Source organism: Drosophila sulfurigaster, chromosome X, assembly GCF_023558435.1.
Source record: "Drosophila sulfurigaster albostrigata strain 15112-1811.04 chromosome X, ASM2355843v2, whole genome shotgun sequence".
NCBI lineage: Eukaryota > Metazoa > Arthropoda > Insecta > Diptera > Drosophilidae > Drosophila > Drosophila sulfurigaster.
In genome coordinates, this window is record NC_084885.1 from 31,765,247 (window position 1) to 31,778,158 (window position 12,912).

At 39.6% G+C, this 12,912-nt stretch overlaps 1 protein-coding gene across 1 annotated transcript; it reads left to right on the plus strand.

Annotated features, from left to right (window-relative positions):
• Window positions 1–2,654: 2,654 nt before the first annotated feature.
• LOC133847597 (uncharacterized) lies at window positions 2,655–4,604 on the plus strand. Its single transcript, XM_062282754.1, has one exon. The coding sequence runs from the start codon at window positions 2,655–2,657 to the stop codon at window positions 4,602–4,604; it is 1,950 nt and encodes a 649-aa protein (XP_062138738.1).
• The last annotated feature ends 8,308 nt before the right edge of the window (window positions 4,605–12,912 follow it).

The window sequence follows — 12,912 nt, forward strand, 5'->3', positions numbered from 1 at the left end:
CTTCTCTCTTATTTCCCAACATATCGTCCCAAATTCTCATAATAGTATCCTTTGATAAACTATTAGTGATCTTTGCTCCTTTCATTTCCTGAGTTGCTTCTTTCCCTTTCCATTTCTTTCCATTCTGTTCTGTAGATTATGTTTCCGACCTTCTCAACTCTTTCTTCTGTCTCTTAGCTTTCCCTTCACTTACTAGCCTCTTCACTTCCACTTCCTTCCGGCATCAGCCTTGCTTACATCTCTCTTATTTCCCATCATATTCTCGCAGCTAATATCAAATTCTCATAATAGTTAATAATTGGTTATCTTTGCTCCTTTCGATTCCTGACTTGCTTCTTTTCCTTCCCATTCCTTTCACTTCTTTCTATTCTGTTCCCATTCCTTCCTCTTCCTGTAGTCCTTATGTAGATTGTGTCTGCGACCTTGTCAACTCTGTTTTCTGTCTCTTAGCTCTCTCTTCACTTACGGCTTCTTCCCTCTTCATTTCCTTATTTCCCAATATATTCCCGCAGCTAATACCAAATTCCCTTAAACTATTCCTGATCTTTACTCCTTTCGATTCCTTCCCATTGCTTTCCTTTCTCTCCCTATTACCCTTGACTCTCATATACATAATTGTTCGACCTACTCAACTGTCTTTCCTTGTTTCACAGATTCTTCCTTGTTCTCTGTTCTTCTCACTCTGCTTAACTCCTTCTTACTTCCCAACATCTCCTCCAACTCCGTTCCCTTTTCCTGCCTTCTCTCTCAACTTGCCTCTTTTTTTCTTACTGTGTTGTCTTGCCATTTCTTTACCGCCTTCTCCCCTGAGGCAACTGATGAGCTCGCACATCGACAATAATTTGCTTAATAAGACGTCAACAGATTTCCACACATCTTCAACACACACACACACACACACTCACACTCATATAAACACATGACTGGGAAAAATGTCGTAGAAGTCGTCGGCAAAAAGTTGCTAAATTAAAAGTTTTCGCCGCAGTCAAAAAAAAAAGCGAAGCGTACAAACACAAAATAAAAGTCACAAAACCTTTTTAACTGCTCAAGCAGACCCCCTTTCCTCTCCTCTCTCTCTCTCCTCTGACCTTTCACAACTCGTACATGCAAATGCTCATGCATGTCTGTCTCCCTTTCTCCCACACTCCTCACACTCGCTCCCTAACTTACTTCTTCTGGTTATTGCGACTGGTAATTATGAGGCTTGTTAGGAAAACTGCGACATTTCCAGCCGACAAAATACTTATGGCACCCAACTACGTGCGTGCATGTGTGTGATATACATATGTATGTATATGTATATAAATGAAACGTTTTGCATTCCATTTGCAAGTTGGAATTGGAATTGGAATTGCACAAGTCACAAGTTGAAAGTTGCTCTAACTAACTCTAGTTCAATACTCAACTGTGCCACAACTGCTATTGACTTTTTGACTAACTGATTGACTGCCTGCCTGCTTGACTGCTTGACTGCTTGATTGACAATTCAATTGCGAATTGAGTTTCGTTCGTACAACACTAAATTCAAACTGTTGACGGAGTTGCAACTCACAAGATCCCTTGCAGAAAGTTCTTAAGGATTCTTTTCCCAAAAGTATTCCAAAAGAGACTTTAGCTTCAGTGAGAAATGAAAGATCATGTGCTTCAAACGAATTATCACTTGTTCGTCTTGACCCGACCTCAAAGTACTCATACGGTATAATGGAATAAAAGGGTATTCCCCATCACAAGCTGGTTACTGTAAACAAACAGACTATAAGGGTTTAACTTGACCTTCCTTTAAACTAACTCTTAGTCATTCCTCATCACAACCTGGTTAAAGATTTTGCAGGACTGTTGTATTTCTTTGTCACGCTTTTTCTCCTCAAGAGACTTTTCCGTGACTTGACCTTACGAAATTCCCTTAAACGAACTGAGAATTCTGCCTAATCAGAAGAAGCTTAAACACTTTCCATAATTTAATTGACACACATTGTGAAGAAATATCATAAATATATACTTCCCTCCAAAGTATTTCGTCCTCAACCAAAAAACTTCCAGGAATTTTGTGTTGACCTAACCTTAAGAAGTTCTCTTAAACAAACAAGAAACTATTCCTAATCAGAATCAGGTAAAAAAAACGTTTCTAGACATCCTTAGAACGCATTTATTTGCCATTCTGACTTTTAGGAATTTTCCCTTGACCTGACCTCAAGGAATTCTCTTAAACGAACAAGGAACTATTCCCAATCAAAACCAAGTAAAACGCTTTCCTAGTTTTAATTGATACGGCTAGCAACAGATATACCTCGAACGCATTTATTTGCCATTCTGACTTTTAGGAATTTTCCCTTGACCTGACCTCAAGGAGTTCCCTTTGCTCCTAGGGAAGGGAATGTCTGCGCCTCGAGTTGTTCGCCATCCCAACTGCATAGCCTTAGCATGTGCGACCCTTAAGTGACCTCAAAAACCCTTTCGCACTGTCCTGCTGTCTTACGCTGCTGATCCGCTAATTTGTCAAACCAGCCACAACAGCTTATCCTGGCGGAACGATCGCAATTACAGAAATAGGACGTCGAGTCAAGTGTGCGTGTGGCAGCAACAGCAGCAAGTGTTGCACGCTGCAATTGGCATTTGGGACAGGACAGTTCAAGTTGTTCGCTTGCCACAGCCACATGCCACACTGCCGTGAACTGGTGTTGCTGCCGCTGCTGCTGCTCTTCTTGGGCTTTTCCTTGCCCCGGCACAATTCGAGTTCGAGTTCGAGTCCGAGTCCGACTCCTGTGATTGCCTCGGTGCCTGTGCCCAGCGTATATCACGCCCCTGAGCTAATGAAGGCGGCACTCAAAGTGCTGGAGAGGCATGTGAGTCAACGCTACAATGCGCTGGCCATCATAGATCTTTCGCACTCGGTGGCGGTGCAACGTCAGCACAGGCTGGCGATCAGCTATCTCCTGAGGCAGCTGGGAGAGCGTGTGGCATTGCAGCTGCACCGCGATGCCCTCATCGAGGATCCGAAGGATCACATTCTCTTTCTGGTGGACTCGACGCGTGCGTTTCGTGGTCTGCGTTTTCACTTTGCCAAATCCCTGTTCGACAGGGAGTTTCACTTTCTCATCGTGCTGGCTCGGAGCGGAAGAGAGCACGAGGAGGAACAACGTTACGCTGCGCTGCGGGATATATTCGCCACCTGCCTCAGCTTCCATGTGCTGAACGCTGTTGTGCTGCTCGAACAACTCGATGGCGTGGTGCTCGTCTACGGCTATCGACTGTATGCTTCGGGGTGCCACGATTCGCTCACTCCCGAGCTGCTTAATCGCTACGAAGGCGGCCAATTTCAGGTGCACAATCAACAGCTATTTCCACGTCCCATGGGCAGTTTGTACGGTTGTCCCATCAACGTCAGCTGGCATCCGATGCCGCCGTTCGTCATGTTCGACGGCAACTCGAGTGATCCCCAGCATCGAGCGGACCTCTCTCGCCTTAGCGGCGTCGATGGCGTACTCCTCAAGAAGCTTGCCGATATCTATGACTTTCGCATCAATCTCCTGGCGCCCTGTGAAAACAAACGAGTCATCCAAACGGTGTCGGACGGGACGTTACATACTTTCGGGTTCTTCACTCACTCCGACGACTGCTTCCAGGAGCTGGCCGACCTCAACTCCTCGGTGGCCATCGGGGCGCTGAGTGCATCGCATTTCTCGCATCGCGAACGCTTCTCCACGACGAGTTCGTATCACCAGAGCGCTCTGATCTTCGTGGTGCGCGTGGAGCACATCATGGGCGCTGTCAATCAGCTCGTGCAGCCTTTCTGCGGAAGCGTCTGGTTCGCCTTGAGTCTCAGCTGTCTGCTGGCGTTGCTTTTGCAGTGGGCGTGGCGTCTACGTTACCGTCGCTTCGATATGTCTGCCAGTGCGTTGCATGTGCACACCACGCTCCTCGGGAATCCCCTGGAGACTCCCGCTCTCCCGCATGTGAGCGTCGTGCGTGGCCTTTTAGGGGTTTGGCTGCTGCTCGCTTTGGTGCTGCGTGTCGCGTATCAGGGCAAGCTCTATGATGTCTTTCGGTTGCCGTATTTTCCACCGGTTCCCGAGCGTATCGCGGACTTGCTGAGTGGGAATTACATCTACTTGGCCCCGGACTACGCCGACTACTTTCCGGTGAATCGGACGCGTCTCAGCGCCTACAACTTTCTCACTCGCTTCGCGCAGTTGGAGAATGCACCGCCGGGTGCAAAGTTGACGACGATCTCGTTGCTCGACAATCTGGCGCATTACAATCAGTTCAACTGGCAGACGAGTCGTCTCACTCATGTGCGAGAGCACATCTATCTCTATCAGCTGGTCATGTATTTGCGTCGCCATTCGATCCTCAAGTTTGCCTTCGATCGCAAACTCAAGCAGCTTCAATCAGCTGGCATCGTCAGCTATGTGAATCGATACTTTGAGCACAGTTTCGTTCATGCTCCCGTCACGAGATTGACCCACGAGGTGGTCGCCATTCGACTCGAGATGTTCTGTGGCCTCTACTTTGTCTGCTACGTCATGCTCACGTTTGCCGTCCTCATCTTTCTCCTCGAGCTGCTCAGTTTACGTGTGCGCTGGCTAAGGCGATACTTTGTCTAACTTGTAAGCTACATATTCGAACATATCTGGGCTTCGCACTTCTCACTTGCTCACTCAACACTTTGCACCGCTCAATAAATAAGGCACCCAGAAGTTAAAAGAATGTTTTTCACTTGCAAGGGTCTCTGAGAGTCAATAGAGAGAGAACTAAATTTTAAGAAGAGGGCCTATGGAAGTTAATACTTATGATAGAAAGAATCATGGTTGACCAGGAACAGAATTTAAATAATCATTGATGATAATTGACTGCACTTTAAGCAGCAGATTACCAATAATGACAAAGGGTCTCTAAGAGTCAATACTATAAACGAAGTAATCACATGTGCTGAAGAGTTGAAATTATGATGAATATAATTTAGTAACTAGTCCTAATAAATTATCACAAAGGGTCTTTAAAAGTCAAGACTACATAATAGATCCTATAAATATATAATAAATGATGAATAGAAAGATTAATAGAAAGAATATAGAAACACTCACCACAATAAATAAAGTTGTTTAAATGTGTGATGTGTTTAAACGAGTTCCAAATGAGTAAAGGGTCTCTGACAGTCAATACTGCAAGTAAAGTAATCATAAATGATAATGAAGTAAATTTTAATTCGGAGAGATAAAAAAAGGTCTTTGACAAAAGTCAAAAGTTATCATAGATGATGATAAACTGAAATTGTATGTGGTTATGATGAGAAAAGGGTCTCTGACAGTCAATACTAAGATGAAAGATAATGATGAACTGAACTTTTATCTTTCTCACTCTTAACCAAGTTAAAATGGTCTCACTTTAAGCAAGTGTAAAGGGTCTCTAAAGTTAAAACTATAACAGAAGTTGATATAAATAACTTTAAGCTGCAATTTAGTCAATAGTTTGTAATGTTTGTTGATCAGATGGCTTATTCTGGGGTTACAAGTTGTGTGGACAAAAATTGATTATTCTAAAACAGATTGTTTAACAAATTATTAATAATTAATAGCCAATTATGTTAATTTCAACATTGATCAGAGAGTAATTAAAGCTCATAAATTGCTTTCACTGATCACAGAGTATTTCAAAGTCAACGAACTCAATTACAATATTCGATGTCCAGCTGAGTTTGGCACATGCCACATCCAAAGGGGCATTCAAAGGTTGTAAGTGACGAGTGACTAGTGGAGAGGGGTAGCGGATACGGAGGGGCAACCGTGTGTGCCCCATTTTGTGGCAAGCTGCTGCTTGGTTAGTCGTGGTCGGCAAATAACAAGAGTCTTGTTTTCATGCACATTTCCATTATGACACCGCCACGAGCATTTGTTGCAGGCGCACACAGTGCTTGCCACAGAGTGCGGCGTCCTCGTTAACCAGCAACAGCAGCAGCAGCAGCGGTGGACAAAAAAAAAAGAGGTGCAACAACAACAGTGGCAACTGCAACAGAGGTCGGACGACGCGGAGCGAGCGTGCAACTCATTAGCCTACATGGCCGCATTTTCCGCCTACATACATGAAGTACACAGTATGTGGGGCATGCCTCATGCCTCATGCCTCATGCCGCACGCCGCATGTCACAAGTGCGGCACACAAATGTGGCAGCCAGCGGCAACTCGCTTGCTTGCTTGCTCCAACTCGACTCTGTTGCAAATGTTGCCTCGGCTTGCTGCATATTTTGTTTGCTTAAATGCCGGAAGTGTTGCTTGCCACACAGCAGCAGGCAACAACAACAGCAACAGCAAGAGCAAGAGCAACGAGTGTGACAGCCACGCTGTGGCAACTGGCAACTGGCAACTGGCCCGACTGGTTGCAAGTAACAAATGTTGTCAGCATGTCGCCTCCCTTTACCGCCAAAAACATAATCAAAGCTGGGTGACGAACACAATCATGTCTGTGCGTGCACGATCATGTTCACGCATCGAAATTCAACAAATTCTTCTGTGCGTAAGTGGGTTAAGCAGTTGCACATTGCTTTCTCATTACTTAACTAGTTATACATAATAGTTATAAGTTATAACTTGTTCAATTAGCAAGCTAAACTTTTATTTTATCGCTAAGAAATAAGAACTCTCTACTTCTTTAATAAACCCAACAAATTTCTCAGAGCACAAATTCAAAATTTGGTATATATAATAGTAACTATGGACTTTATGTTTCCTGAAAATTTGGTTGCGATTGGATAAAAATTATAAAAGTTATTTAAGAAATGCTTCTTTGACTGACAATCTGGTTTATGTGGTATATTATATGGTATATTATTTGGTATATTTGGTATGCAATAGTAACTATAGTCTCTATGTTTCTTTATAAAAGTTATTTAAGAAATACTTCTACGGTTCTTAGATGATTTGGCTGTCCATTTGGTTTTTTGGTACTCTATGGTATATTATTTGATATTGTGGTATATTAATTTGGTATATTTTGGAAATAATACCGCACTGTTTTGCTTTTATTCAGAATGTGTAGCGGGTATCTCGAAGTCACAGTATTTGTTTTAATTTGAAATTCTTGTCTCAAAAATAGTTCTGAAAGTTTTCAAATAGTTTTGAACACCAAGATTTACAGTTTACTTTTTAATCTAGAATTGATTTTTTACAGTATGCTTTGTCTTTAAGTTGATGTGCATTTTGTTAAGAGATTAGTTTTCAGCTCAGCGTTCAAAAGCAAGAAAAACAGAATAAGGCAGTTAAGCAAGAATTTAACTTTCGATGCTTTTGAACGCTGAAGTTTTAAGTCTAAATTATTATTGCCATATCAAAGAATGTGCTTGCTTTATCTTGTGGCTTAATGATCGATAAAATATGGAGACTTTATAAACTAAGTAATATATTTATTTAAACTTAGCTTGAATTTGCAACATTACTTTTAATTTCTATTCAACTCTTCACTAAATTATTGGCATCAATTTAAAAGCATTTGATTTGAAGATTTACTCGATTAAGATGAAATATTTGCCACTTTCGAATATGTGAAGCCAATTTAGAGTATTCTAATTATTTTGAATGAATTTAAGTTCTGAATTGAATTCAAAGTGATTTAAAGTATAATATTGAATTCAAAGTGATATCAAAAAACGAAGTAATGAATTCGATTTCCACTTGTTGGTGAGTTTTGTCTTGGCCTTTGACTTTGGATTGAGTTTTGTCCCGCTGCATTTGCCACATGTCATCATCCAACACATGCCTTTAAACATCTTTACAGCTTCTTCTCCTATTCCTACTCCTACTCCTTGTTCTCCTCCTCCCACCCCACTTCTCCTCCTCTCTCAGATTGCATTCTGCCTACACATTGTCAGCGTATGAGATTCCCACCAATGGGCACACACTTCAGCTTCAAACGTTCCAGAAGCTGATAAGCGCTGATAACAAAGGTAAACAAAAAGCGGAATTTTCCTCCCCACCTTTCCTCCTCACTCTCTTTCGCCCACCCACACCTGTCCCCCCTTCCCCTCGCCTTGGCAGCGATTACGTTTGGCGGGAAACGTTGCAATTCGTCGGCTGCCGCTTAAAGCAAAGCGCATGCGTTGGCCGAGTTTGCGCGATTGCCCAACGATTGCCGAAGTCTTGCCCCTGCCACTTGCCACTTGCCACTTGCCACCAGCCACATCATCGACGTATAAGAGTCAAACACACAGCAGAGAAAACACTGGGAAATTCTCGATATGTGGAGCACAAAGTTCTGAGTGTTCTGTGTGATCGCAAATCAATCGAGCTCATTAAACGACTCCAAAAAATTAACCAAAATAACGCGGACAATAAAATTTGCAATTTTAAATCAACGCAGCGAGGGCAGCTCGAAAAATTACTGAGAAATCATATGTGATGATAACTAGTCTACTTCTGAAATATACCGAGATGTTAATATGATAACACGTGCAGTTAAAAATGCTAAATAACATACCAAATACTGTTAAAAATACCAAACAAATATACCGAAAAATACTTAAATATACTGAGATGTGTATATTCGGTATATTTTTGTAAAGCGTGCAATATATAAATGAATATACCAAATACTATTAAATATACCAGATTACGAAAAAATACTAGCTACCTATCCTCAATAAAAAATATACCAAATTCTATTAAATATACCAAATTAATGTATCGAAAAATGCTGAAATATACCAAAGTGTTAATATGATAACACGGGCAGCCAGAAATGTTAAATAACATACCAAATAAATATACCGCAAGAGACTTAAGTATACCGAGATGTATATTTGGTATACTTTAAAAACCCGTGTAATCAAAAACATAAAAGAAAATACTAAATACTATTAAATATACCAAATTAACATACTGAAAAATACTTAAATATACCGAGATGTATATATTTGGTATAATTTTAAACAGCGTGCAGTAAATATACCAAATTACGGAAAAATACTAGCTGCCTATTTTCAATAAAACATATACCAAATTATATTAGATATACCAAATTAATGTATCGAAAAATGCTGAAATGAAAATGTTTATGCAGTCAGAAATGTAAAATAACATACCAAATAAATATACTGAAAAAAACTTAAATATACCGAGATATACATATATTTGGTATACTTTTAAAACCCGTGCAATCAAAAACTTTAAAGAATATACCAAATACTATTAAATACACCATATAATAAAACATTACTAAATATGCCTAATTAAAATAACAGAAAAATACTAAAATATACCAAAGGCTATATTTGGAATATTGGAATAGTACTTTACTTTTATTTTTAAAGTTCTAAATGTATTGATCTTGTTTTAGTTTGCTTTCTTGTCAAAGAATTCTAAAAATATACCAAAGGCAATATTTGGTATATTGAATAAGTACTTTACTTTTAAAGTTGCCAATTTAAAGTTTTAATTTGCAAATATAATGCTTTCCTGTCTCTCTTTCACTTTCATCAAACTTCTCTCGCAGTTGCAATTAGGTGCGATAACTGTTTTTGTTTTAGCTTTTGCTTTTGTCTTGGCTTGCAGACTTGGCCTTGGCTTCAGTTGGCTGATCTGCTTATCGCAGTCGCATTTTCAGCGAGCTTCGCACGCGATCTGAAGATGATGATGAGCTATAAAAGCGCATCGAGTCTGCTTGGAGAATTCAAACAGTTCTCAAAGTCGTCAAGATGCAGTTGGCATTGCTCTTCCTCTTGTTCATCAGCTGCTTGCTGTGCCTCAACTTGTGCTCATCAGCTGACTTGCCCAGCAATGCTTATTTGCCACCAATTGTGGCAGCTTCAACTGCAACATCAACGGAGCAGGAGCATCAACAGCTAACGGAACAGCCTGAATTTGTTTTGCAGCATCAACTGCAGCAGCTGCAACATTTGTGGCTGCCGCTGCAGCATGAATACGCTCTGGACTTGCCACTGCAGCACTACTGAGCCATCAGCTCGACTAGCGTATACCTGGCATTGAACTACAACTTCGTTATAAGCTACAAAAGTATCCGACTACTAACTGCTCTGTAAAGTTCAATCAAAATGTATGACAGTCTATTTTTCAACTGTAATAACAACAAAGAAATTAAATCAGTACTCGACTAGTGTATACCCTACAAAAGTATCCGACTACTAAATACCATGTAATAAAGCTCCATCAAAATCTATCACAAAGTTTATTGTCTTTAATCTTTTCCAACTGCTGCAACAGCAAAGAAAAAAAGTATAACAAATAACTACTCGACTAGTGTATACCCTACAAAAGTATCCGACTGCTAAATACCCTGTAAAGTTTAATTGAAATTTATATATTCTCTTTCTCTATTCCTTGCCAACACTCACAACAACAAAGAAATAAATATGTATAGGTTCAGTACCGACTAGTGTATACCCTGTAATAAAGAGGAATTCAAATGTATCTACTCGTTTGACTTTAAGCCTTTCCAACTGTTGCAGCAACAAAAAATGTATAGGATATAAATATATTGGACTACTAAATACCCTGTAATAAAGTTCAAAAGAAATATATCTCTTCTTTGTCTTTATTCAAATAAAATGTAAATATTCGTTTGTTTTTTATCTTTTCCAACTGTTGCAACAATAAAAAATGTATAGTATATAAGTCAGTACTCGACTAGTGAATACCCTGTAATAACGTTCAATGCAACGCATCTATTCTATTTCTTTAAATATATTCTTTGAAAGCATTCAAAAGGTTATAAGTTGCAGCACATGACTGATCGACTAGCGTATACCCTGCAGTGTTACGAAATTATATCTTGATTGATTTCCTCTAGCACGAGTAACGTTAACTTTTGATTACCCGCAGTTGTCAGGTCAAATGTTGCCCTCGCTCTCTGCATTATAGGGTATACGATAATAGTTGCTGCAACTGTGACTGCAATTGACAAATAGGAAAAGTGGGGAAGTCAACTCTTTTGTCATCGGTTGCACAACCGCAACTTAATCTCTGTCCGCAGTCCAAAGTTGCTCTCTCTCTCTCTATATATATATATATATATACACTCGCATGCAGTCAAAACTTTATCCATGCACAGATGCGTATGTGTGTGTGTGTGTGTGTGTGTGTGGTTTAATCAAGTTTCGCCACTTAAGTTTGCGCTCAGGTGGAAAACACTCAAAAGCCGCCTGACCGAGAACTGAAACTGAACCCGAAAACCGAGGAGACCCAACTTCCTCAACTTCCTCTTCTCTTCTCTTCCCTCTTCGCTTCAGTTTCAAGCCACAAAAGTTTGGGTCTGTCACAGTTTTTGGCAGAACGGAGCAGGAAATCGAAAGAGAGAGAGAGAGGGAGAGTGGGACAAAAAGTGGGAGCCTTTGCTTCGTCTTCAACCTGTTACGCATTTCGTGGTTGCTGCATATGCCAGTTCATTGTTTTATGACCACTTCTCTTCTCTCTCTCTCTCTCTCTCTTTCTTTTTCTCGCTCTGTTTCTATTTCTCAAAGTGTCTCTTCCACTTCCTGAACAGTCTAGAGTAAGGTGCTTGCCTTGCTATTTTTTTTCGCTACACTCTCCCATTTTTTTCTCTTCATTTTTTTGTTTGCTTGACAGCAACTTTAAAATCAATTAAATTGAGTGTCAGCATGATTGCGCAAAATGATTGTGCAAGCAGCGAGTAGAGTTCTTCCCTCCTCTATGTATATCTATATCTATATGGCTGGCTGACTGGAGCTACTCATTAGATTGATGGAATATGTGCTCTCTCTCTCTTTGGGTCGACTAGCAAACAAAAGCGTATCCAAACAATTTGCTCGAAATTAGATTGATTAAGATTACTATTTCACACATTTCACAATTCCATTTGCATTTTCATTTCCATAAGTTGGCAACTTGATTGCTTGATTTGCTTCAGGTGAAGTGTGTGCACCCTCAAGTAAATCAACCGAAACAACTGCGACTACATACTATATTCAAAAAGTAAAATAGTTTCAATTGCTAGTTGAAAATTTATCTCTTTTTGCATTCAAATATAACGATATTATAAGCATTGAATAGAATATCACTTACCGCATTTTTGAATTCATTCATTTGCTTGCCATCAACAGTTTTCATCTGTTTAGGAACAAGTAAAAAAATCAATGTGAATATTATTAACATTATTATTAGCATTAGCATTAGAAATATTAAACATAAACGCAAATCAGGTAAGAAAGAGAGTCGAGGCTACTCGACGCAACCTGTTCTCAATACAAGAATTAATATACCGAAAAATACTGGCTACCTGTTCTATACACAAAATATACCATATACTATAAAATATACCAATTTAATATATATATGTATAATAAGAAATAATATACCAAATACTGTTAAATATTCTAAATTAAGGTACTGAAAAATACTGAAATAAACCGAGATGTATATTTGGTATATTTTTATAATACGAATAGTCAAAATATAAAATAAAACGCCAAATTATGTTAAATATACCAAATTAATATACCGAAAATACCCTAAAGTTTAAGAATATACCAATTATATTCAACATATTAAAGTATTGTAAAAAAAGACCAATAAATGTATATTTGGTATATTTTTATAACAATTGCTGCTCTATTTCTAATAGTCTCTGATATCTAGGCGTTCATAAGGACACAAAATATTATGTGAATTTCACAGAATTTCGTAATCAGCATGCAGAATAAAAACATATCAACATTATGTTACAATGTTCCTTGTGTAATGCACCTTAAATTGAGGAGTAGCTGAATCATAAAGTAATAAGTAAAGGGTATGCACAGGGTATACAGGGCAAGCAGAAAATGAGGCGACAATTACACGCTGAGACAGAGCGAGAGAGAGAGAGAGAGAGAGACAGTGAAAGCGACTGCAAAAGGAGTCGCAACTCAATTGACAATTGTTGTTGTGGTTGTTGGTGGTTCTCTTTCTTCTT

Coding starts and splice junctions, on each gene's coding strand:
- LOC133847597 (XM_062282754.1), top strand. CDS start 2,655: ATGCCACACTGCCGTGAACTGGTGTTGCTGCCGCTGCTGCTGCTCTTC.